General features: G+C 34.4%; 2 protein-coding genes across 9 annotated transcripts; one reads left to right on the top strand and one right to left on the bottom strand.

Annotated features, from left to right (window-relative positions):
• The first annotated feature begins 264 nt into the window (after nt 1-264).
• LOC105457046 (NADPH oxidase 5) lies at nt 265-10,835 on the top strand. Of its 5 annotated transcripts, none has more exons than XM_011701471.1 (20): nt 265-377; nt 1,253-1,424; nt 4,787-4,881; nt 5,003-5,114; nt 5,184-5,281; nt 5,409-5,529; nt 5,770-5,920; nt 6,106-6,316; nt 6,507-6,733; nt 7,234-7,422; nt 7,610-7,803; nt 7,940-8,261; nt 8,367-8,511; nt 8,677-8,849; nt 9,010-9,163; nt 9,291-9,508; nt 9,732-9,916; nt 10,006-10,215; nt 10,291-10,494; nt 10,638-10,835. In XM_011701471.1, the coding sequence occupies exons 2-20, from the start codon at nt 1,278-1,280 to the stop codon at nt 10,833-10,835; spliced, it is 3,354 nt and encodes a 1,117-aa protein (XP_011699773.1). In that variant the 5' UTR covers nt 265-377; nt 1,253-1,277. The 5 variants fall into 5 exon arrangements, with proteins under 5 accessions (XP_011699773.1, XP_011699772.1, XP_011699771.1 ...); XM_011701470.1 differs by having other exon boundaries at nt 1,138-1,424; XM_011701469.1 differs by having other exon boundaries at nt 1,049-1,424.
• On the bottom strand, nt 10,400-15,017 carry LOC105457048 (diacylglycerol kinase epsilon). 4 transcript variants are annotated; one of them, XR_975327.1, is made up of 13 exons: nt 14,886-15,017; nt 14,185-14,391; nt 13,885-14,056; nt 13,679-13,809; nt 13,276-13,423; nt 12,961-13,178; nt 12,739-12,884; nt 12,490-12,658; nt 12,223-12,403; nt 12,022-12,158; nt 11,288-11,949; nt 11,019-11,208; nt 10,400-10,482 (listed from the first exon to the last, which is right to left on the bottom strand). XR_975327.1 is itself a non-coding variant. In XM_011701472.1 (11 exons), the coding sequence occupies exons 2-11, from the start codon at nt 14,347-14,349 to the stop codon at nt 11,830-11,832; spliced, it is 1,587 nt and encodes a 528-aa protein (XP_011699774.1). In that variant the 5' UTR covers nt 14,350-14,391; nt 14,886-15,017; the 3' UTR covers nt 11,266-11,829. The 4 variants fall into 4 exon arrangements, 1 of the variants encoding a protein (XP_011699774.1); XR_975325.1 differs by lacking the exon at nt 10,400-10,482 and adding an exon at nt 10,745-10,831; XR_975326.1 differs by lacking the exon at nt 10,400-10,482 and adding an exon at nt 10,745-10,831 and having other exon boundaries at nt 11,325-11,949.
• Between the last annotated feature and the right edge of the window lie 9,114 nt (nt 15,018-24,131).

Genomic DNA, 24,131 nt, shown 5'->3' with positions numbered 1-24,131 from the left:
CGACGGAATGGGAGGCGGAGGAACTCAGAACTTGTCAAAAAGTGAAAGGTTGTCCGTCTCCTCTATCCCCACACGATCTGAATTGCCAGCAAAACCGATCTCTATCTCCCTTCCTCATTCTATCTTCCTCTCTCTTTCCCTCACTGTATCGCCCTGTGATCCAATACGAGCGTTTACTGGCACCAACATTTCCAGCCAGCCAGCGACATCCGCGCGAACGCCGTTTCGTTGATGCCCCGAGGATGATTTTCATTCAATACTTCTCTCAGTAACGTCGAGGCGCGTTAACACGGCGATCTCGCTTGTTGATACGCGGCGATAAAGTGAATTTTCGTACGTACGTTGAACCGGGCTCTCATTCTTATAAGTACCGAGAGGTAGGACTGTTTACATGCGAATTAATTACGAGCTGTCACCGAATCCTTGTTTGCACATAAGAAAACGTGACAAAGAAGAAAGTTGCTGATTTTTTTCTCTTTCTTTACTTGGTATTATTTTCTTTTGGAAAGAAGAATTTACGAACAAACAATCACAGTAATTTACATCTCATAGTCGCAAGGAGTAGAGAGAACCGATATGTATTTATATTATTTCTATACTCATGTTATTTATGTCTTCAAATTTCATTCGCAAAAGTAAGGTAAATAAAATAGAAATTACACTAGAATTCGGCCGTTCAAATAAAGGAGACTGTGTTTGTTCATAGCTTTTATTTATTATTTGAGATAAATTTCTAACATAATAAAAGTTCTTTTTCTGTTAATGCAAAATCAGGCGTTAAGATAAAAGCAAGATTAAAACGAGGGATAAAAATTTCATATTATTTTCGTAAGAATTATTTGAAATGTAATATTATCAAAATATAATATCCCCGCTTCGATTATATTTTCTTATCTAAATTACTTTTATTAATCAGAGTTAAAACTATTGATTTATCGATTGTCCTTCCTTGCTGAAACAAAAAGAAAAATATTAAATGTCCAAAATTGTAATATTAATTGTAACTTTACAGTTACAATTCAAGAGTTGTAATACACAATAAATATAGATTATTCCCTGCAAACTAACACACCGGCGAAAATTTATAAATTTACCTTTCATTCATGTACATAACACGCGACTGACGCGTTGAATCAGTCGTGTCCCAAACAAGAACGAGCTCGCGACAAGAAATGACAGAACTCTTGTTGATCTTGTGATGAATTGCCAAAGTGGTTGTGATCTTGTTTCTTCGATGACACCTTCTTCATAGCACTTGTCGCAAAGAGTATTTAATAATGGAAGAGAATATAATCTGCATGGAGGAAGAATGTCTAATCGAGAAGAGGAGGATGACTATTTTAAAGGAGTGTAAGGAGATATTGCAGGAAGAAAGATCTGGCCGTTACAACAAGGAAGCTTTTAGAAGACTCTTCCATGATCAGGTAACAGAAACTAAATATTATAAATATTATACAAATATAATAATATAGTAATTCAATTAAATTATATTTGTTTCTATATCTTCTGTTTTTACTTTGACGAGCCTTTACGTCAGTCATTGAAAATAATGCTTTTGACGACAAGAGAATTTAAAAAATATACATAACTTATGTACTTATAAAACTTTCATATAAATAGAAATAAATTAAACGTAAATATAAATAAGTAAAATAACATTATATAAACTTGTTTGGAATACATAAAAGTGCTGGATAAAGTTGTCACAACTTTTTTTAATAGAACAAGATTGCTGCTTTTATTCATGAAATACGAGAAGTATATTCAGAGTTTTATGATACGGATTAATTTTATGACGGCTTTTTCAAAGGTTTCGAAACAACTTGATATGTGCATGTAAAATAAGTAAAACGTCATCTCATGGAAAGAAATCGTAAAACTTGGTAAAAAGAGTGTCATATCCCATGAGAAAACAATTATTATTAAATGCAAAAATCGTTCAATTAGAAAATTTAAGACTCAAGATAACAATATAGAAAAATGTAATCAAGCGATGTAACTTTTTTGCTTTTAGTGATATATATCGATATTATATTATTTCTCAGCGCGAAATTAAAAAAAAAAATTTATATAGATAAAAGAAGTCGGGAAAATATTTCATTTCTTTTTATCAAAGATAGATATCATATTATGAATATAAACTTTAGTTTGCAAAATCATATGGCTCAAAAGTTTCTAATCTACTAATCCTTTAGTTAGTAAATTATCATAGATTTATAACGAGAGGGTAGACCGTCCTCGTGATCGTAATCCGGCACTTTCTTAAAGCGGCCATGAAGAATTGCAATTATTGTAATTATTGGCTTGCTGCCTCACTTTCTTTCGTGAAGAAAAAGAAGGTTCGCGTGGCACTAAACATGAAACGTCGACGTTACGTCACCCGAGTATATTGGCTTGTCGAGCAATTATGGTTCTTTTAAAAAGCATTTACAGGTTTTTTCAATTGTCCTTTTTCACCGTGATTTATCTGTATTTAGATAGCAAAGTAATATTCATAAAAGTAATATTCAAAGTAATATTCATTTAAACTTTAAAATAGTTGTAATCATGAAGTAAAACCATAAGCAAATATAATACAAATTTTGTAGCTTTAAATAGAGTTGTTATTTCAACACAACAAAATTCCAGTATTTCTGGATTACACAAAACAGGTTTAAAAGATCATAAAATGAATAATCATGAAATGAGTTTATTTTCATAATCTGTGTACATATTCTAAGAAATAAAAATGCGTTTATTTAAAAATATAAATATATATATATTTTTTTCTATTAGTTTTCAGAAATAATATATTATTATAAACAATGTATCTTTCAAACTAAATTTGTCTAACTAACTTTTATTATGATGTAACTGCAAACATTTTCAATAATTATTTCTTCTTCATAAAATAAAACAAAGTATTTTATACATATTTATAAAATAGATGTGATTCTTTTGTCATATTTTGTGTAACATTCTTCTTTGTAACATCAAGAATCTTGTTGAAGCATGGAGAAGTAGTGTTGCATTTATATTCTGAATTCTTGGACACCTCTTTTTTTAAACTGTCACTCATAACAGATACGAAAAAAAATAAAGCACGCATTTATACATATATCGGCACTATATGAGATTACAATCGCTCATCCAGTCAATCATTTCACACTCCGACGGAAAGCACTGTCATTATACCGTTTAAGATTGCGCAATAGTTTTTTTGACAAGTGTGACATACACTTACTATCTACATTAAGACGTAAAGTTTCAATTTTGTTCAAGATTGCGAATAAAAAGTTACTTAATACCTTGCTTTGCAAAAATTTACATCATAAGAGCATGAACACAATGGAACACAATATTGCTTCTTCAAATTCAAAGATTATTTCTCTATGCGAAATCTAAGCATCGTTTGCTCCAGAATAAGGTGATTAAGTCCATTCATGTGCGGTATCTCTCTTCCAATTATGAGAAGATACTTTGCCAAATAAGGAGAGCTATGACGAGATTTCCTTATCGGTGCTGAAATGCTTTCGACTGAGATTTGCGATCTCGAATCATGTACCCATTTATCGGACAATCGTCTCCATTGTAGAAGATCACGATCGGACGGGCAATGAGTCCACTCTCGAGGATCTGCGTAGGAGAAGGCGACCCGAGGCGGCGGTGACGATCGAAGCAAACGAGGGGCTTCTATCGAGGGCCCCTGGTTTTCGATCAAGGTGGCCGATCGCCCCGGGCGCGAGGCCTTGGTGCCCCGAGCGCCTCCCGGTCGCTCGAGACCGATCAATCGATCACAGAGACCAATCGTAGAGCAGAGCATAGCGTCGACCGGGGCCTTGTTTACGAACTATCCATTAACCCTTTAACTGTCGGCACAAATCGCCAAAGCGCTATCGATTATCGATTAAGCATCGTTAAATACCGATTTAACCGATAAATACTGATTTACATTATTAAAGAGGCAAGGGTTTTATTAAAATCCAATTAAATGAGAAATAATAATTATATATATAAATTCATGGGACTTATTGCTAAATTATCATGTAAAATTAAAATTAAGTTAAACTGGGAAACAAATAATATCTGTTTTTATTGTTAGCAATTTTAACGTAAATTTCAAATGTTAAATAATAATAATAACTTTGCAATCAGATATCTTTTATCCAAAATTAATTACAAAGAAATGGATTGTCATATGTTCCATCATTAAAATATGTACATGTTATGAATAATAATTCAGGCATCATCAGTATATATCATATTCGCCAACCATACCTCACGAGACTTGGGACATGTTTCTGGATCTCGTATGTGACGAGGGAGCACGCAGTGTAATCTCTCATGACATTGACCCATTTCTTAACGATCGAGAGTGAAATATATACGTGCGTACCTACAGCGGGCCGTCGAGATCCACGCCGATGGTGATCGATACGCGTCATATCGATGTTAACGTTGACGCCGTCATACGCACCTGAGGCTAGAATGTTAATAAATACGCTTCTATTATCACATATTAACTTTGGCCCAGATTACGCGCACATGTAATGAGTACAAGAGACACGATTTTAGGCGATTTGCATATCAAATGTGCAATCTCACGAACAGCTGACAATATCAATTTTCTCAGCAAGATTCGTAATATCGTGTTCAAGCAAGCGACTCTATTCGCTTCTCTTAAATAAAATTGAATTGATGGAAGTTTTAAATAGTTTTAAGAATTTGTAACATTTATCTTTTTCGCTGCACAGTTTTTAATAGAAAATTGACACTTTGCTACTTATGATTTATTGATATTTTCCAGGTGCTTCTTGGAAAATTATTTATACTGTTTGATCAAGATTGTGACGGGTTACTGAAACAAGATGAATGGCTCGAATTCCTCAAAGGAAGGCTAACGTAAGAAATAAATTTCCATTATATAAATGTCTGTATCTATGCAATGTAATTTTCTAATGATATTTTAAGTATACTTAACATTCGTTTTTACTCATTGTATTTATTTTCATTCTTTTATTAGAAATGAGAAGCAAAATGATTTTATCGATCAGATCGAAAGTGTCGCATATGTATTATGTGGGGAAAATTCAGTAAATTTCTTCAATTTTCAACAGATTTTTTATACTAAAGGGGTAAGTCACACTATTTTCACATCTAGAGAATAAAGAAAAGAATTACAATTAATAGTTGCCATGTCGTAGATCGTCGATAAATTATATCGGTTAATTGATTACGAGAACTCGGGATATGTAACATTTACTCAAATCATGGATATGATATCTGGCGTGAGTAATCCCAGGTAACATGCTTATCGCAAAACTCTGTTTTCTAGAGATTTAATATTATTGCTTTCGTTTTTATTAAATTTCTTAGTTTTATCAGCCTCCGTGCGTTATGTATATTAACTGACTAAAATCTTGTGTCAGACCACGTGCTGGCTTTGACAAAGGAAATCTCGAATGGCTGGAAAAGATATTTAAGCAAACTGTTGGAAACGAAGGGGAAATATGCCGTGAAGAATTCAAGACTATCGTCACTTCGAAGAACGTAGGCAGGAGGCATAAGTATTCTTCATCTTTCAAACGCAAAATTTTAATTTCTCGTTTTTCTAATATAAAAATCGTAATATAGATATCTCTTCTTTTTCGATGTTATTTTTATTTTTCGATATATGTTTTAATTAAATTGAGTCAAATTCAATATCGAATTTTGTACTATGAGGCAAAGGCATCAACTATTAATCGAGGAATAAATTTCAGATATGATATGTATTTTATAATTTTTTAGCCATTCTTTACCGAGAGAGTCTTTCAAATATTTGACAAAGACAACTCCGGCACGATATCGCTTCAAGAATTTCTAGACGCTATGCATCAATTCGCTGGAAAATCTCCGAACGATAAGATTAGGTTTCTCTTCAAAGTATATGATATCGATGGTAATTATTACTCATTTACATAGAATATTTATAAAAAGAAATTTATATTTTCCCCAAAATTAAGAAATAAAATAATAAGTAATAATAAATTACATAAAGAAAGATTTAAATACAAATTGCCAAAAATATATATCCAAAAAAGACTTTTAAAGCTTTTAATGTATTCCATATTGGTTTTTTCAAAGGTGATGGATTAATACAACTTCGCGAGTTAGAACATGTTATGAGAGCCTGTATGGAAGAAAATGGAATGAAATTTAGTGACGAGCAAATCGAAGATTTAACACTTGCACTCTTTGAAGATGCTGATCAAGGCAATAGAGGAGCAATCACTTTTGAAGCTCTAAAAAAGCAATTAAAGAAGCACGAGGGTCTGCTGGAAAATCTCTCGATTAGGTTAGATAAAAAATTACATTGTATAAAATAAAAAATTTACAAGTTTAACAATCGAAAATTCAAATTTATCTTAAATTAATATTTATAATTAGATGTTTGATGCTTTTTTAATTATTAAATTCTGAATTGCTAAATCCTAAATTCTTAAAGTAAATACTAAACGTAAGGAATAAGAATATAATACTCGCAGCATAGATCGATGGTTGGTACCACCGCAACCAAAATCAAAGAAAAAGTCTATTTTGGAAACGTTTGTGTCTCTTCTTCCGTATCAGCTCACAAAGCCGTACATGAAGAATAATTACGTCTTTATTGCCTTTATTTCGATGTTCATGCTTATCAACGTGGCTCTCTTCGTCTCACGCCTCTATGAGTATCGACATGACAATGGCTATATAATGTTTGCTCGTGCCTGCGGTAAGAAAAATATAAAAATATAATATCCAATCTTTTATAAATTATTTAAATGTGTCACGTAAACATATCATAATAATTTTATTCCATGCAGCTAACCATTTTTGAATAAAGAGTGATGGCAAAAAACCTGTTTTTTCACCCATTTTAAAAGAACTATTTTTTGGATTTCAAGTTTCAAACTTTTTTTATGCCAAATAATACTATATGATGTAACATTAATCCTAGAGAAATTTTAAGATGAGCATAGGCACGGTTCCGGAGATATGAAGGGGTGAAAGTGATGGTATCTCATCACTTTCACCCCCTTGTATCTCCGGAACCGTGCTTATGGTCATCTTGAAATTTTACTGGGATTAATGTTTCATCTAATACTATTTGCCATAAAAATAGTTTGAACTTCGAGGTCCAAAAAATGGGCGAAATTTGTCATCACTTTAGAATAAATTTTAATTAATAAGAGCAAAAATAAAAAATTAAATTATTATAAAAATATATTTTAGGGCAATGTCTGAACTTTGATTGCGCGTTCATTCTGGTCTTGATGCTGCGCCAGTGCATCACGTTTTTGCGAACGCATAGTTTCAATTCACTAGTGCCCCTAGATCATCATATATATCTCCATAAAATGACGGGGATAATGATCGGAATTTTCAGCATTGTACACACTCTGATGCATCTCATTTATTGTGGTATATTTAAGTTTTTTATTTAATTATAATCTTATACGTTATGTTAGCATAACTTAATGTGCTGAAAATCTTTTGTTGAAACTTTAGTGAAGATTAAGATACCATTTTTATTGTTTTAATTTAATATTTTTATTTTATATTTAAATTAAAATTATTAATTAAAGATAATTAATGATATCTAATGTAGGCACGGTAATAATAAAAGATGAGAAAATGAATAGCGGAAACTACACCATGTCCGAATGGTTGTTAACGAGTCGACCTGGATATTTCGGTCTGGTGGCAGGTAGTGCGTATCCGACCGGGGTAATTCTGGTTATTATACTCGTCACTATGCTCGTCTGTTCCATGCCGTTTGTACGACGTGGTGGTTGCTTCGAGGTACGAATACTTTTTTTACATTATTATACTTTTATTTATCTTTTAATTTAAAGATTAATCTTTATGATTCAAGATGATTGAAAACAATATTTTTATCATTCTTGTGTAATAATTAGAATAATTTTTTTGTCGTAAGATATTTTATTGGTCCCATCTGCTGTTCATACCATTCTGGATTCTAATGATCTTCCATGGCCCTAATTTCTGGAAGTGGTTTGTCGGCCCGGGTGTCGTATACTTAGTGGAAAAGATTCATCGACTGGTGTGGCTGCGTTCTCAGCGTGGAAAGACATACATAAGTTCCGGCCTCCTTTTGCCTTCAAAGGTGACTCACCTGGTTATTAAGAGACCGCCCAATTTTCACTTTCATCCCGGCGATTATGTATTTGTTAAAATCCCGGTGATAGCAAGATACGAGTGGCATCCTTTTACCATTAGCAGTGCTCCCGAGCAAGAAGGCAAGCTATTAATTCTTACACTTTGATTGATGTTATCTCTCATTACCGCAATTGCATTTACATACAATGTATATTTTCCAAAATTAATATGTTAATTTTGTACAGATTACATGTGGCTGCACATTCGTGCGGTAGGTGAGTGGACCAACAGTTTGTACTCGTACTTTGAGAAACAGCAAATAAAACTTCACTGCGCCGATATTCTGCCCGCCGAGAACTGTGACGCTGCCAGTGCTCCCCGAAAGAAATCGTAAGTCCGTTGGGATTTAATTAAAGATTTACGCACAGTTCACACAAAAATTAATTTTGTATATCTTGCGTAAAATTCAAAATAACGATTTCTAACAATTAAATTGTGGCTCTTAATTGGTTATCGCAAATTATATATTAGTTTTTAATATCTCTCATTGTGTAGTTTCCTCAGTGGCAAAAAGACACCACTTATCGTAGCACAGAAAGCCTCAATGGAATCCATACCTAATACACACAGCCTGGACAATCCCTCATTCGTGTCTGACTTATCGAATACCGTGTCACCTTCGCATGCATCATTTAATAATCAGTCTGCATATTTAAAAGCTACAGAACGTAAGATTTATTTTTAAAAATATTATTTAGTTCGCGTGAAAAATTGAAAGAATAATAAATCTAAGCTTGTATCATAAAATCGTTATTATTTAATAAATTTGTATAGTAGCTACATTTTCAAAACTAATATTAAATATTTATATTACATAAATACATCTAGATACGTCAGAATTAAATAAGGAATGGACAGATGTGTCTACGAGAAGAGATAGGAGACTTCATCAGTTATTTGTTGGTAGCAAAATGCCTCTTGAAAAATCACGCTCGATGCCCGATATGCAGATCAAAAGCAAGAAGAAAGAACGACTCAGAGCGTGAGTAAATAAATATCACGATTAAATATCCAAACATTTTATTAGCGATATCATTATAACAATTATAACAATCTTTTTAATGAAATATTACATATATATGATATTCTCATGTATTTTAATGTCATAGACTTCGAGATTACATGAGATCTGAATCGGAGAAGAGTTTCGATGAATGTCAGATGAGATGCGCGCGATTCAAGTCATTGGGGCTAGCTTATTTGAGTCCGCAAAACAAATCATTGGCACAAAGCTTCCGGTACATGCGAACAAAACCGACTATTATCGCTTTCAAAACACCTAGTTTCGAAACAGACGATTACGAGATCGATGTATTGTCAAACATGGGTAAGTTATGAAAAAAAATGTAAATTTATTTGATAATATTATTTTATAAAGAAGGAAAAAGAAAATCTTTTGCAAAATAATATGATAATTCTACAATAATATAATAATTACATAACTGTGAAAAATCGTTTAAACTAATTGATTGCATTTATCTAAACCATGTAAAAAATGTAAATTTATTTTGTATAATATTTTTATTTGTCATGCTTATGTATGTTTGTAGCATCAAATGCAAATGCGGAGGGGAATGAAATGACGCCGATGACACCGACAGCAATACAAGTTGCGGCGGAGGAAGGAAGAATGAGACAAGGGTTTAGTGAAGCTGTAGGTAGTTCAGATAGTTTAGATTTGAAATCCAATTCTTCTCAACCGCCAATAAATTATCCTGTAGGAAAACCACTGGAGGTGAATCTTTTTTGAGGAGATAAAACGTTCTCAAGATCCTTTTCATTATCACGTAATGGTTTCGAGTGAATAACATGTCGTTATTATAGATCTTTTTAGACGGTCCTTACGGAGCACCGTCCAGTCACATTTTCCGAGCGCAGCACGCTGTTCTGATCGCCACAGGAATCGGAGTCACCCCCTTCGCCTCTATATTGCAATCGATTATGCATCGATATTGGAAAGCGAGACACACCTGTCCAAAATGTTCCTTCTCCTGGGCCAGTGAAATTCCGCCTACTGTAATGAATTTACGAAAGGTAAATAGATTTTCTATAATGCTGTGCAATATCTATTATATTTAGGATTTAGATTTAATAAAGAATATTTTATAGGTGGACTTCTTTTGGATTAACCGCAATCAACGCTCATTTGAGTGGTTCGTAAACTTACTGTCTCAACTCGAGATAGAACAGGCTGAGTTAGGTATCACTATGGAACGTTTCCTGGAGATGCATATGTACATCACAAGCGCGTTGCAAAAGAGCGATATGAAGGCAGTTGGCTTGCAATTAGCGCTGGATCTTCTGCATGAAAAGGTCAGAAAGATCTTTACAGTTATATATAATTATTTAAATATCTTTAATTGTGCGATTAGTTTTTAAAAGTCTGTGCTAGTCAAATTTAAACAAACGACAAAAAATTTGACATATTAATTTTTTTGTTATTTCTTGTTTATTAGGAAAAACGAGATCTCATCACAGGATTAAAAACCAGAACGAATGCGGGTCGTCCCAATTGGGACAAAGTATTCAAACAGCTCCAGGATAAGAAGAAAGGAAAAATTACAGTTTTTTATTGCGGACCACCACAACTCGCTAAGATTCTTCGATACAAATGCGATCAATTCGGATTCTGCTTTAGAAAGGAATCCTTCTGATATTTTAGAAACAAACGGATTTAATAATTATTGTATTAAAAATTGTATGAAAAATATTAACCTATAGTAGTTTGCAATTTATCGTATATACATTTCTATATTATTTCTACAAATTATAGATATGTATGTATAATATAAATGTTCTTTAATAAATTATTTTTCATAATTTTAATATATACTCACAAATAATTTTTCTATTTTTCGGTTATAAATATTTTAATGTTCATTGTTTTATGCAATCAAAAAAGATGTTTCCGCTACTTATTTCATTTTTCCAATTTTTAACAATTTTAATCAATGTCCTTCATTATTCTAGCCATCTCATGTAAAATCCAAACGGTTGTCAATATCAATAAAAAATACATTTGTCGTTCTGTCATAATTGAATAAAATTAGTTTTCTGTTATTTTCTTTTTATTATATCGAAGAGAAATTGTTGAAATTCAATTTACATCATTCTTTACAATTATTTTAAAATTATGTAATTACAAATTAAAATTTTGATTGAGGTTCTGCAAAATGAATTCTTGAATCATCCGAAATTAGCTGCTAATGTATTGCACATTACGAATACCAATATAATGATATAAATTTTAAAGCCATTAATTAATATAAATGTAAAAAACTGCAAAAAAAGACAGAAATAAATATTTATTTGAAACAGGTTGTTAGAGAAATAATTTTCATAAACATCACATCAAAATGTCATTATTTATGTGTTATTTTATTTTGTTTGTATATTTTCATTATAAATACGGCATCAATAAATAGAATTACGAAACAGCTACAATCAATAAAAGATATAACGATACATACTTTTGTGTAAATATAACATTGACTAGAGATTCTTCATTTTTTTTTCTTATGCACTCCAATATTTTGATCGCTGTTAAGTAGCTAACAACTTTGGCAAATATTAGCTGGTACTTGTACATATAGTAACGTATGAATAAATGCATTTGTGCAAACTTCTATAAGGTCACGCGGCAGATATTTAAAAGTCGTTACTCATCAGCATAGAAGCCTGATTGCAGTATGTTATGTTGAATTCGCATGGATGCTGATACCAGGGTTCACCATCCACTTGCATAGCGCACGACCGCGATAATTTTATCTAAACAATAATACATTTATTGTGTACAGTTGTAGATGCGAGAAAAGTCTTTTGAATTGTTGAGGTAATTACCTTTACAGTATTAGCTTGGCCAATCCGATGTGGTTTCGAGAGACCTACTTGGAGCTGAGCCATGTGGAATGAAGAATAAAGTGCTACTACTTCCAACTTGCCATCGTTAATACTTTGCACTTCCGAATCTTCGTCGTCTGTCAAGCAATGTGTGTAATCTCAGTATTAAATTTAAATCAATATCATTAAAGTGGATATTACCTTCCATTCCCATTTTCCATAGGTCGACACCAGCAGCCCACGATGGAATGTTAAGTATCACTACGCTCTCAATAGAAGGCAGATCTATTTTCTTATCGTCTAAATAGACTTCTAAATTTTTATCGAGATCTTTGCACTCCCTTTCCACAACTTGTTGCGTTCCAAAGCACAGGTACAACAGCTATCAATATATATAAAGCGCGTGCGAATTTACTTTATTCAAACTGGATAAATTTATTTGCGTATTTATATTTGACGAAAAGATACCTTGTTAAATATTCTATGACTAAACAGATAAAATCGACTCTCCCTCGTGCGATGAAAATTCAAAGTCACTTGTGCGTCCACGCCCACACTTATGTAATTGTACATGAATAAGGTGCGATGTGATCCTCTGAATCCTAATCCGCCGTATGGTTTTATTGTCACGGACCATCTATATAAATTTCACAAAATGTATATGTGTAGCTCTGATCAATCGATAATTTATAGATATATTATTTTTTCATCACGTGCCTGTCAAATTTCACCTGCTCCGCTGCTTGAATCTTCTGCAACAATTCCATGGGATCCAAATGCGAATCGTGTTCCTTTCCCCATCCTAATACTCTGGATAAATCGTTGCCTGTCCCCAAAGGAATTATTGCTACAGATGGAATAGGCTGTTTCGTGTAAAAACATTTGTTTGTACTCGTGCTTATGCGTATCTGAAAGTTCCGTATCAAAAAAGATAATTACTTTTAACTCGAGCTTGTTGATGGTGTTTAATAACCAAGCGACGGTTCCATCGCCCCCGGCTACGAGTATAGTGGATTGAGTTTTCCCTAACAAACGGCACCATTCGAGGGCAGCGACTGGATCACGTTCTGCTAAGTCTACGATTTGCGCAGGATTTAACAATCTTCGGAATAGAGATAAAATTTGGTCTCCATCATTGTTTCCCGATTTCCTATTTCCTGTGCAAAAAGAAAAATCATAAAAATAGATATATCCATTACTCTTTAATGATACTTACTTTAAGCAAAAAATTTGTGTTGTTTTCTATTCTCTTACCTACAACAATTATCGGATTCCAATTAGGCCAGTTTGGTGGTATGACAGAACGGAGGTGTAACCTGCGTCTCATTGTGCTACGTCGATTTATTACCTCTAGGCTTCCCGGTGGAATGATCATTAATCTGAACTTTCCAAAATCACATATCTGAAAAGAAAATACTTACTTTTTACAGTATGTTTCACAATTTCTTTTTGGAATGACGAAATGTTGTAAAAAGCATTGTACAATGCAACTACTCTCTAAACAACATTTCATAGTCTTTTTATATATTATTATCTTTATAATCAAGAAGAATGTTATGCTTCTTAATTATAAAGAGTTTTAATAAAATTATGAAACAACAAGGCACATGATTAAAAAGCGATTGATAAAAGAAAACGAAATATCATTAATTATTACTTCAGAGAGAGAAGCTTTACATGTTTCGTGAACACTTCTCTGACACCAGCAACACCACCAATCTGTGAGGCCGGGCTCTGCGTCGCACTCTTCTTCACAAATGTAACACATGGCAACAAGTGGCAAATTACCTTCAAACATAACAAGAGATATTTAAAGAGTTGCACATTTAAAACAATGTATATATTAATTACAGGCTGTAATACCTTTAATCCAATGATGCTTCATCAGCTGGTCATTATTAAGAGTTATAGCCTTGCATTTTAGTCGTTTATTGGCAAACTTTACGCAACCTCGATCCGCGCACACGCCACAAGAATCGCAGAAAAGCGCATCACGATTCAATAGTAAAGCTTCGCAAATACTGCAATAATACGCCTGTATACACAGAAACAATTTTATTAATCTAATTTATTATCGCTTTCACTTTAATCGAAATACATTTGCAATTTTTTTATGGACTAAAATATAGTGTAGTAGTGTTACTTTTAAATCCATAAAAGTACCTTGGTTATTCCGCTAATTGCCTTCCAATTATGTTCCTTTGTAACGTCTCTAATTTGAATATGAGGACTACCTACGAGGTATCGGAATAAATTTACCGTGAATACAAAGAAAATCATTGTGGACAATGTAGGTAGAATAATAGTATTTAGATCCTCGTTCCACATAACGTCGAATAATTTGTGCAGGATTCCAGAATTTATGATCTTCTAAAATTAATGTAATATTAAGCATAGTAAAATCCCCTGTTTTTTATAAAGAAATATTATTCTGCTGCTTAAAGTACAAAAAAATATTAAAAAGTCATATCGTGCTCAAGATGATATCCCATTGTATGGTTTAACAGAAATAATATATAACAAATTCAGATTAAAACAAATAATAGCTTACATATAAAATATTTCTCAAAATAATAAAAATTATATTGCATTGTTACTTTTAATGAAATACAAATAAATATAAATTAAAGTTTTATTAAACATATAAAACCAATACAAGTTAGATTCACATAGTTTTTAAATCTATCTGTAATCATTAATTGGCATAACTAACATATTCAATGTGTGAAGGGTGAGAAACATCACGTAAAAATAATTATAATTTGTAGAAATATTACAACTTTTAGTAAAAACTAATCTCAATGTGTTAAAATAAGATGTAATAATAAATTGAAATATATATATATATATATATATACACTTACTTATATGTTATGTGACAGACGCGACGACGCTATTTACTTTTCAAATCGTTTGTATATCGTGCGTATTTGTTGAACATACATGTGTTTCTGATAGCATCTAACCTTTACAACTGTTTTTGCTGATCATCAGGAATGAGCAACGTTCGATTTTCCTCGATTAATCGACTAACCAATGTTCGAATCTTTTGAACTAAAAGTCGATTTTCCTCTCGATATATTTTAAATTCGATTAATCGAATCTCAATCTAGTCGATATAAACTCGGACTTTATTCTCGAAAATTTATATATTTACATAAATATTACATATATATTATGTAACATGAACTTTTTCAATTTTCAAAAATCATTGCAGAAATAAATTAAAATAAAGAATTCTTAATAAAAAATTCATTTTTCATCTTTTCTATTTTTAGATTTTTCGGTTTCTAAATGTGTATAAGCTGTTCATTTCTAATTTAACATCTAAACGCAAACATTTGCCACATAAAGAGACAAAATTGTGATATTTGTTAGAGCAGAGAGAAGCATGAGAGCGGCCATTTATTTTTGTTTTAAATTTGATGTTAATCGATAATATCGATTTATTAAATTAAAGAAAAAATACGTATACATCAACAAATATTTGTTATTTAAGGAAAATATAAATCTGTAATTGCTATGTCTTTTTTTCGATATTGTATAGACATGATGAACGTATTATCTTTTACACATGACAAAGAATTAATTTTATATTTAATAACTGCTGACTGGTAATCAAAATAAAAAAATCGATTATATTTGATATTTCTAAAATATAACAAAGAATTTTTATTTTTCATAATCGATTATTTGTTACACAGAACTTCGCGTAGCTTCAGAGATATTCTAAAGTCATTAAATTTAAGGGACTTTAGATATACTCTGCTTGCTAACGCTCTCTTGATAAGCATTACATCCGGAAGCGATTCAATTATCGCAATGTAATACAATTAATATATCAAAATGATATTAAATTATTATACTTTTTTTATTGAATTGCTTATTTTACAAAGTTTTTTTAAAAATATTAAGCAAAATAGATTTACATCATATGTACAGTATTTTATTATTTTATTTTATTAGACACACATAAAAGTAAAAAAAATAAACTTTAATCTAGTTACTGTTACAATTTAAAATGACAATTAAATACGATTATAAAGTAAAATGCTTTTATACATTTATAATTCAATCGGATGTGTTTCTAAAAAAAGACATGAATTTTGGAGTAACATGTTCTTTCTAAAACATAATTAAATTGTATGCAAAAAAATAGAGCTCCTTTTTATCGCGTTCCTTTCGACCTCATCAGCATCCTTTATTACGGAGAGATGGCGCCCTGATGATCGCTAGAAAATTCAACCAACGAGATCGAGTCACATCATCATCATGACCAGAACCGCTTCCTGTGGTTGCGGCTTCGTCTGTCTCTCGTTACCGTTGACCTCCCGACCGATCCGGGGCTACTGACTCGACTGGAAGGAAGATGCGCTTACCACTGTCGAGAAATGACGGCTATCGTTTGTAAATTGGTCACGGTCGTGTACCGCGGTCGTCGGTGGCTCTTTCCTAAAGTCGTCAGTCAGCCCGACGTCGGCAAACACGATCGTGAGGTCGCGAAGCGGGTGAACGGGTTGACGTGACGCGCATCCGAGCGTGCGAGACTCGCAAGATTGATCTATCATTGTCTTGTCTGGCCGCCGTCTGGACGGTTGATTGCCATCGGGGCAAATATTATTATCTTCCCAGAATTCTCGCGGCCGATTACCGATTTCGCGTCGTCCCGCGCTACACCGTGTTACTTTGTAGAATATAAGATAATCTGAGGAAGCCCATTTGGATCTCACTTCGCGTAGAAAATAACGCATAGGAGTTAAGCGTTTGTTTTACATTATAAAGAGTTAATTTCTGATAAATCTAAATGAATTCTCAAATTTTTTTTTGAAATTTATTATATTTTAAAAATGCTGAAATCTCTTATATTTTACTTTGTTTTTATGAATGTAGTAAACAAAAAAAGGATGTCTTTAAACAGCTTTGAGTTTCACTAAAATGGGTACCTTTTATTGACTCTTATTATTTAATTAATGGTCGCTGTTAAAAAAAAGAATAAGAAGTAATTTAGAAGTTTTTAGCATAACTGCTTAACAAAGATAATTATAACTATAAATCATCTATTGTATATGATAATTCATTATCGTAAAATAATGTTCAATACAATCACTATTTCTCAATTAAAAAAAATTTAGAGGGAAGGGATCTAAATCTCCCTTCTAACGAAATTAAAACAAAATCTTTATTCCCTCTCTCAAAAGACACTGAAAAGCGAAGATTTAAAGTGCATTCCTACAAGAAAAATGTAGAGAAAAATGAACAGAGTCAAAAAATTCGAGCTCGCCCGCGCGCACGGGGGAGGATTAGAAAGGGTTGACGAAGGGTGTGAGAAAGGGTGAGAGGCAGCGAAATGAAGAAAGAGGAGGAGAGCGAAGTTCGCGGTGTGCGCGGCTTGATCGAATGCGGATGTGCGTGCAGCCGGTGGCCGGTGGTCGACAGCCCACGAATCGGGGGAAAATTATGGGTAGGTCCTCTTTCGTACATGTCGGTGGTTCGATGCTATCTGCCTTTACCTTCCGGGAATTTCGCGTTATAAATAGGAGGGCCGGCGGTAGAGAGGTTTACGCGCCGTACATATGCGTGCCGTATGTATGTGTGTCTCGGTTTAACTGCATTCGCGGAGTTGCAGCGAGCTCTCTCCGACGGAGAGAAACCGAGAAAGTAGGCGGAGATACCCGAATATTCGGCACCCGCGCGATTTATGCACCCCGCTTTTTTGGCGCCGCGCCGCGCCAGGCCGTCCTGCAGGGCTGCAAAACGGAATTTCAGTCGGCGCACGAAAGCAACCACTACTACTTCCGTCCGAAAGGGCCGTCGCCGCTGTTTTTAATTGCCAACAACAACGCGGCGATTCGTACGCCCCGTGCGGAACCTCCGTTCATTTGCTCACCCCATTCAACCCTTATCCGTGTACCTCTCTTTCCGCGATTGTACGATCTCTCTAAACCCTCTACGTTGAAATTACGGGATAATTATGCGGCATCGTTATCCGATTGTGGTTTATTCACCAGAGCCGGAATCATTATGCGATAACAAATCCCGATGTGGCTGTATAGCGAATATGCACGAGCCGGTATACGTTTGACAGGCTCACGGCCTCTGAAATTATCAGTGCATATGCAACTTAGTATCATGACACTCTCTCCAAGTTAAAAAATTTTATCGAAAAGATAAATGCATAAGTCGCGCGAGGCAAATTTTTAAAAGATCATCTGTCTACGAATGTCTGTTTCTACTTACACGGCACATATAGATGGAAATGTAGCGACTAGATAGAACACGATTTGCAATAATTTAATATGAAATTTACATGCGTATACATGCAACTTTTTTTTTTAAATAAGATAGTTCTTTTTTAACGTATAATAAAATATGTACATTAAAAGTACGTTTAATTATTGTACGTTTAAAAATTTTATTTTACATTTATTTCAATCATAATTTGTAGAAGATCGATGTCTCACATTCCTACAAATTGTGCAATTATACAAGATAGTGCTGCAGTGTAACTTTAAGATTTTTTACAACAAATATTATTTATTGCAAATTTCCTTAGGAAATTATCTTTCGTTGATTTTCATTAATCAAGTTTCTGAACATATGTTTACATATCGCGAATTAGACTCGATGACACGTTCTTCTTGCACGAGAAGAACAGAACATTTCCGATGTATTATTAAGGAAGTAATCGAATTCCTCGTAGCATAGGAAGTGAGAAGCCATCCACCGTCGTATCGGCGGCGCTTGATAAATTGGCACACAAACGTGAGATACCGCCAACCCCTTTCGCCAACCCTTTAATCCCGATGTACACGCCGGTGGAGAAAAGAGGAGGAGCATCGGTCGGCTACTTTATACTTTATACTCGAAGGCTCTATCTGCCTGCCTTACCTTGCCTTGCCTTGCCTTGTCTTGCCTTGCCTGCCTGCCTGCCTGCTTGCCTGCCCACCTGCCTGCGTGAAAGGGGAGGTATTACGGGGTTACTAAAGTATTGTATGGCCTCCCCAAGCCCCATAAGGATAGCCCTCAGGCACGCACCCCCGTTATCGTATGCGTATGCATTTTTTTCGCTGGTGCGTGCGCGGGGGCTGGTGCTCGCAGCCCTTATATGTGCAGTGAAGGTGAAGGGGGCATCGGGTAACACGGGCAGGCAGGCAGCCACCCAAACGACCGAAACCTGAATGCTCATCCGAGGACACGACTTGTTCACGTAAGCGTGTCTTCTTCTCTTTCCTCATTCGCGTGCATTCCTCTCGTGTCACCCCCTTCTTTCTCTATCTCTTTTCTCAATCATCCTTTCTCTCTCTCTCTCTCTCTCTCTCTCTCTCTCTCTCTCTCTCTCTGTTCTACTTGGTCACCTAAGAACACACCTGTATTTACGATCGATAAGGGCCAACGCTCGGAAACAGGTGATTCCGATATCGCGTAAATGAGGCGCCGCGGTTCACCATTGACGGTGAAGATGCTTCCCTTATCTTCCGCGGTTATCGCCCATAAGCTCTCGAGATCCAATTGCGATTGCGCGGATATTTTTTTGACTCTCGCCGGATCTAGCGATTTAATTCGCAAATGTGAATGTCATTTAATTGTTATAGTTTCACGCGAAAATCGATAAATTGTATAAAATGTTGAATATTAATTAATGAATCGAACTGATCGAATCGATAAGAAAAATATACGATTTGCCGTCGTTAGAAATGCAATAGCGCGATAGATCCAAAGAGAGATGAGGCTTGGAATCGCGGGGTCTTCTGCCCCAGCATATAACATACCGTGAGTGTTCCGGAGCTAAACCTAGAGTGCTAGAAATACACTCTAAGTTAATTCAAGTGCATCGCCTTCGCTGTCGCTATGTACATTCCCTTTTCCCGTTCTTGTTCCTGCAAACTTTTTTTTAACACAAAGACGTCGTCTCATTTAAAAATTCTTCGCCCGCCTATTTCTGTAACAACAATTATAATCGCGAGTATCATAATTATAAATCTAACGTAAATAATACGCGAACAAATTACACGCACTGGAAAAATAGATTCCAGATTTCATACAGAGGACTGCGAGTCACACTTCTGTCTTTTCTTTTTTTCTTTCTTTAAGTAAAAGTACATTTTTTGCGTACGTTTTCTAAGCGTGATTGTACGTGAGAAGTTAGCTAGATGCACCGTCGCATGCACTCCACTCGATGCTCGAGAAGAAGTAGCATCTACTCTCGCGATTCGAACTCTTCTTCCTGCTCTTCCTCTTTGGATGGACTTCTCCATCGACCCTCCCGTGAAAGAAAGCCAATGGGTTCTGCGTCCCCTAAGTGAAAAAAAGGACCACTTCATCCGCCCTTTCGAACAAAGTCACTAGATACTGGTGGGTACTGTGTACCATTATTCCGATCGTCATCACTTTCCTTATCCGTATTAATCATTTCGAGCCACGAGTGTGCGCCAAGTCGGCGAAACGGAACGGGAAAATTCATTTCACAACAGCGCTGCTAATAAACTTCACGGCCTCCTTCAATCCATTGATTGATTTAAAAAGCCATCATTTATCTTGATGCCAATAAAGGTATTCTTCTTTGTAAATCATTACATATCTATAGTAAAAAGAATACAAAAATAAATTTTATCGCCGAATGCGATTGCAAATAAGGATAAAAGTTACATGTTTCTAAAAATTTTTGTGAAACCGTAGCGAAAAACCACGGAAGTGACATGAAAATAAATGTGCTTGTACGGGCGGTCAATAAGATACGGTGTTAATTAATGTTACGACGGGCAATCGGCACTCGACCAATGGTGGTTGACGATGAAATTATACTATCGGACAGAATATGAATGCATAAGCAGCCATGTACGGTGCGCCACGACTCGCGTCGTCTCCGTCCGATTCTCTTTACTTCCGGACTTCCTGTCTCGCTTACTCCGATTTATCGTATTCACCTTTGCCCGTTCACTCGTAAAATGCAAATCCGAGTAACGGTCGTATGTGGGGTTTAAGCCGGATCGTTGAATGGATCATAAAACGCAGCTAAAGACCAGCAACGGCACCACGCCATGACAATTATGTCAAAGAGCTCATGCTTCGAGTAATATATTATTGTTTCTACCCCCATCGCGCTCCGGAGGTGATTCCCGTTTAACGGCCGTGTGTAAGAAACCCTAATGTCGGCCTACATCCGCTCTTCACTCCTTTGAATGGCGAAAGCTCTCTCACGAGCGGGACACCGTTTCTTCGCCGATTATTAAAGCCGTCAACGTATTGCGTAGGAAATCATTAAGCTTTGAGTAAACCCGAAGTTATTTGACATGACTGCATGTTGTAAGAATTGATAAGAATTTATCGTTCAAAGCTATTCGTAACTTCTAAAATTAGGAATTTATTTTAGAATCGCGATAAGTCAACTCTATGATATATATTTATCGTAATGTTTGTCAGATACTGGTTAAATATATTTGCGATAAATCTTTAATTTTTCGCGCCCGAAAAATGCTTTATGCTGCCACAAGAAAAAATATTATTAAACAAGTGCTGTAACTCTTTTTTATATTATTATTTATAAATAATGACTCTTTATAATTATTTTTTACTGTTTTATAATAATTAACTATTTTTTAACTGTTTTATTACTTAAATTTTATTTGTAACAAATGTTTTTATTATTTTTTGATTATTTCCATCAGTCATTCGATTTGCATGTATGTTAAATATAAGCTAATGTACACACATTCTCAATGCGTGAAATATTTTATTTTGCCACTTTTATGCAACGTTTCATATTGACAAATTCTTCGCAAGTCTGGTTTCTTGCGTTTTTTAAGTGGAAGGAGGAAAGTTAGGCGAGAGTGTTTCAAACTACCAATTTAAATGCCGATCCGATGAGCCGGCCAATACGCCTCGCAGAGTGCAAGGTTATTAAGGCATAGTCTGGTCGGCGAGTTTAGGTAGATTGGCCCATGGGGGCCAGTGCATTCGAGAGCTCGTTACCCATCGGCGGCAGCCGAAGCTTGACGTCGGATTACTCAATGATTTCTTCTGCTAATGGAAACACGACCTGCTCTCATTACAGAAGTGACTTCGCACCTCGATTGTGGAGAACAAACTCTGCTGCTTACCTGTTTGTGCGGAATGAGAGAAAGGGATATCGCGTGTCCCAGAAGAGATACTACATTTTACCAGTACAAATCTTTGCTGAGAAGTATCAAAAGAGATCAAAAAAATCTTTTCTTGATATGACAAGACATCGTAGTATTAAATTATAATATTAAAAAATGTATATGACACAATTAAAGCTAAATATAAAGATGAAATTATATAATACGCGCGCTACAAGATATTTTGTATTATTACTCATTGCAACTAATATTATTAATTATTTCACTTATCTTATGTACACATATTTTTATACATTTTTAACATTTTACTAATAATTGGCATAATAATACATTTTTGACAGTTATCTTCTTTATTTAAAAAAATCTTGACCTAATATAATTATCTACATACAATAAAATTTATAAAGCCTCCATCAAGAAAATCTTTGTCTTGCCTAATTGGCACTTTTCATTTCGGTAAAAGTCACTTTCGTGCATTTTTATATTTAATTCTGTCTTAAGTGTTCTTGGAATGCGACGTCAACTATTTCTGATCCAATAAATTCTCTGCGGTGTTTTTGGGTTAATGTCGATTTTGGCATTTCTGTTTCGGCGAAAGGGGAGCACTAACCCGACCATCAGCAAGGACGAGTGCTCGAGGCGCCGCCGAAGAAAAACAATAAAACGAGAATTGGCACGTCTGGCGAAACAGTTGACTGCCGTCAATTCAACTGGCCGACTTGCCAGGACGTGCATCTGACTATTCGCGCGCATTAAGTATATGCGCGAATTATCGTCATATATCTCCGAACAACGTGGCTCGGACTATGTCACTGACATACCGTGCTGCCGAAAATGCTTAAAGTAAAAATAAATATATACGAGCAATTTTTTTACATATAACATCTTTAATTAAGAAATTTGAAACTTTATTACATTATTTTAAATCGACTCGTGTAGATTTATTTATGCTTGTTTCCGCAAGAAAGGATATTTCAAACATATATTTAAAATCTTTTAAAATACTTAAATTAATCTTTTGATTATCAAACGTTTGCACTTTCCTCAAATTTTTTTTCATGTTAGAATGCACAACTTTTCAAAAAGAGTCAAATACATGATAACTTTAATAAATAAGCTTCACGCTTATTCATTACGGAAGCGCCGTAAGGAGCTTTATAGTGAATTTATTGTTTGATTGCCACTTGCATTCTCGATAAAACGCACCCTCTTACAGATGCAGCGGCGCCGTTCACTTAAATAAATTTTTCCTTGGCACCCTTTCGACCCAGCTGGTGACAAATAAGATAATCCTTCCTTCAGTTCCACGTTACAATTGTTTCGATTATCACAACCGGCATAAAAGCCCTGGCACAGTTATAATGACCTAACAAGAGTAAATTGCATAAAAAAGAATTCCATATATAAAATTTCATTTGTTCTGATACGATTACATTATAAGAGATCGATAAATGTATTCGTAAATATAGTTTTTGTAAACATGTTTTTAAAACGTGCATATTATTTTATTGCCACGACGCATAATAATGTTGTACGCCTAACATTTTATGAAAAACAGTACATTGAATAAACGATTAGCACTGAATTAGCGGTGTTTAACAAAAGTAAAATCTAAATTAAATAATATATTGTGACCGAAATTTAACAGGTATTCGTAAAAAGCTCGCCTGTCGTTGAATTCATCTGATCACGTTGTCGCACGTAATAGATAATTAAGAGCGCGTGATTTACAACTTGCACAGATTCTGATATCAATATTGACAATAATGTTGAACAGATCTATAAACGCCAGGCTATGTATACATTTTAATCTGGCACGAAAGATAAGAATGCATATTTATGACAAATTCTGTAATGTTACTTTCAGTAAAATGTATTTGTCGATCATTAATCGTTAACGATAAGTGAACGATAATTATTATTTACGGATCCGTTCTGGTTCATTATACAGACGGCGTGAAACATTTATTGTTAGTCGAAATTTTCAGCATTATCATTATAGCGGCATGCTAT

Source organism: Wasmannia auropunctata, unplaced genomic scaffold (assembly GCF_000956235.1).
Source record: "Wasmannia auropunctata unplaced genomic scaffold, wasmannia.A_1.0 LD335400.1, whole genome shotgun sequence".
Taxonomy (NCBI): domain Eukaryota; kingdom Metazoa; phylum Arthropoda; class Insecta; order Hymenoptera; family Formicidae; genus Wasmannia; species Wasmannia auropunctata.
The sequence above is the reverse complement of the archived record's forward strand: the minus strand, read 5'-3'. Positions and strand labels throughout refer to the sequence as shown.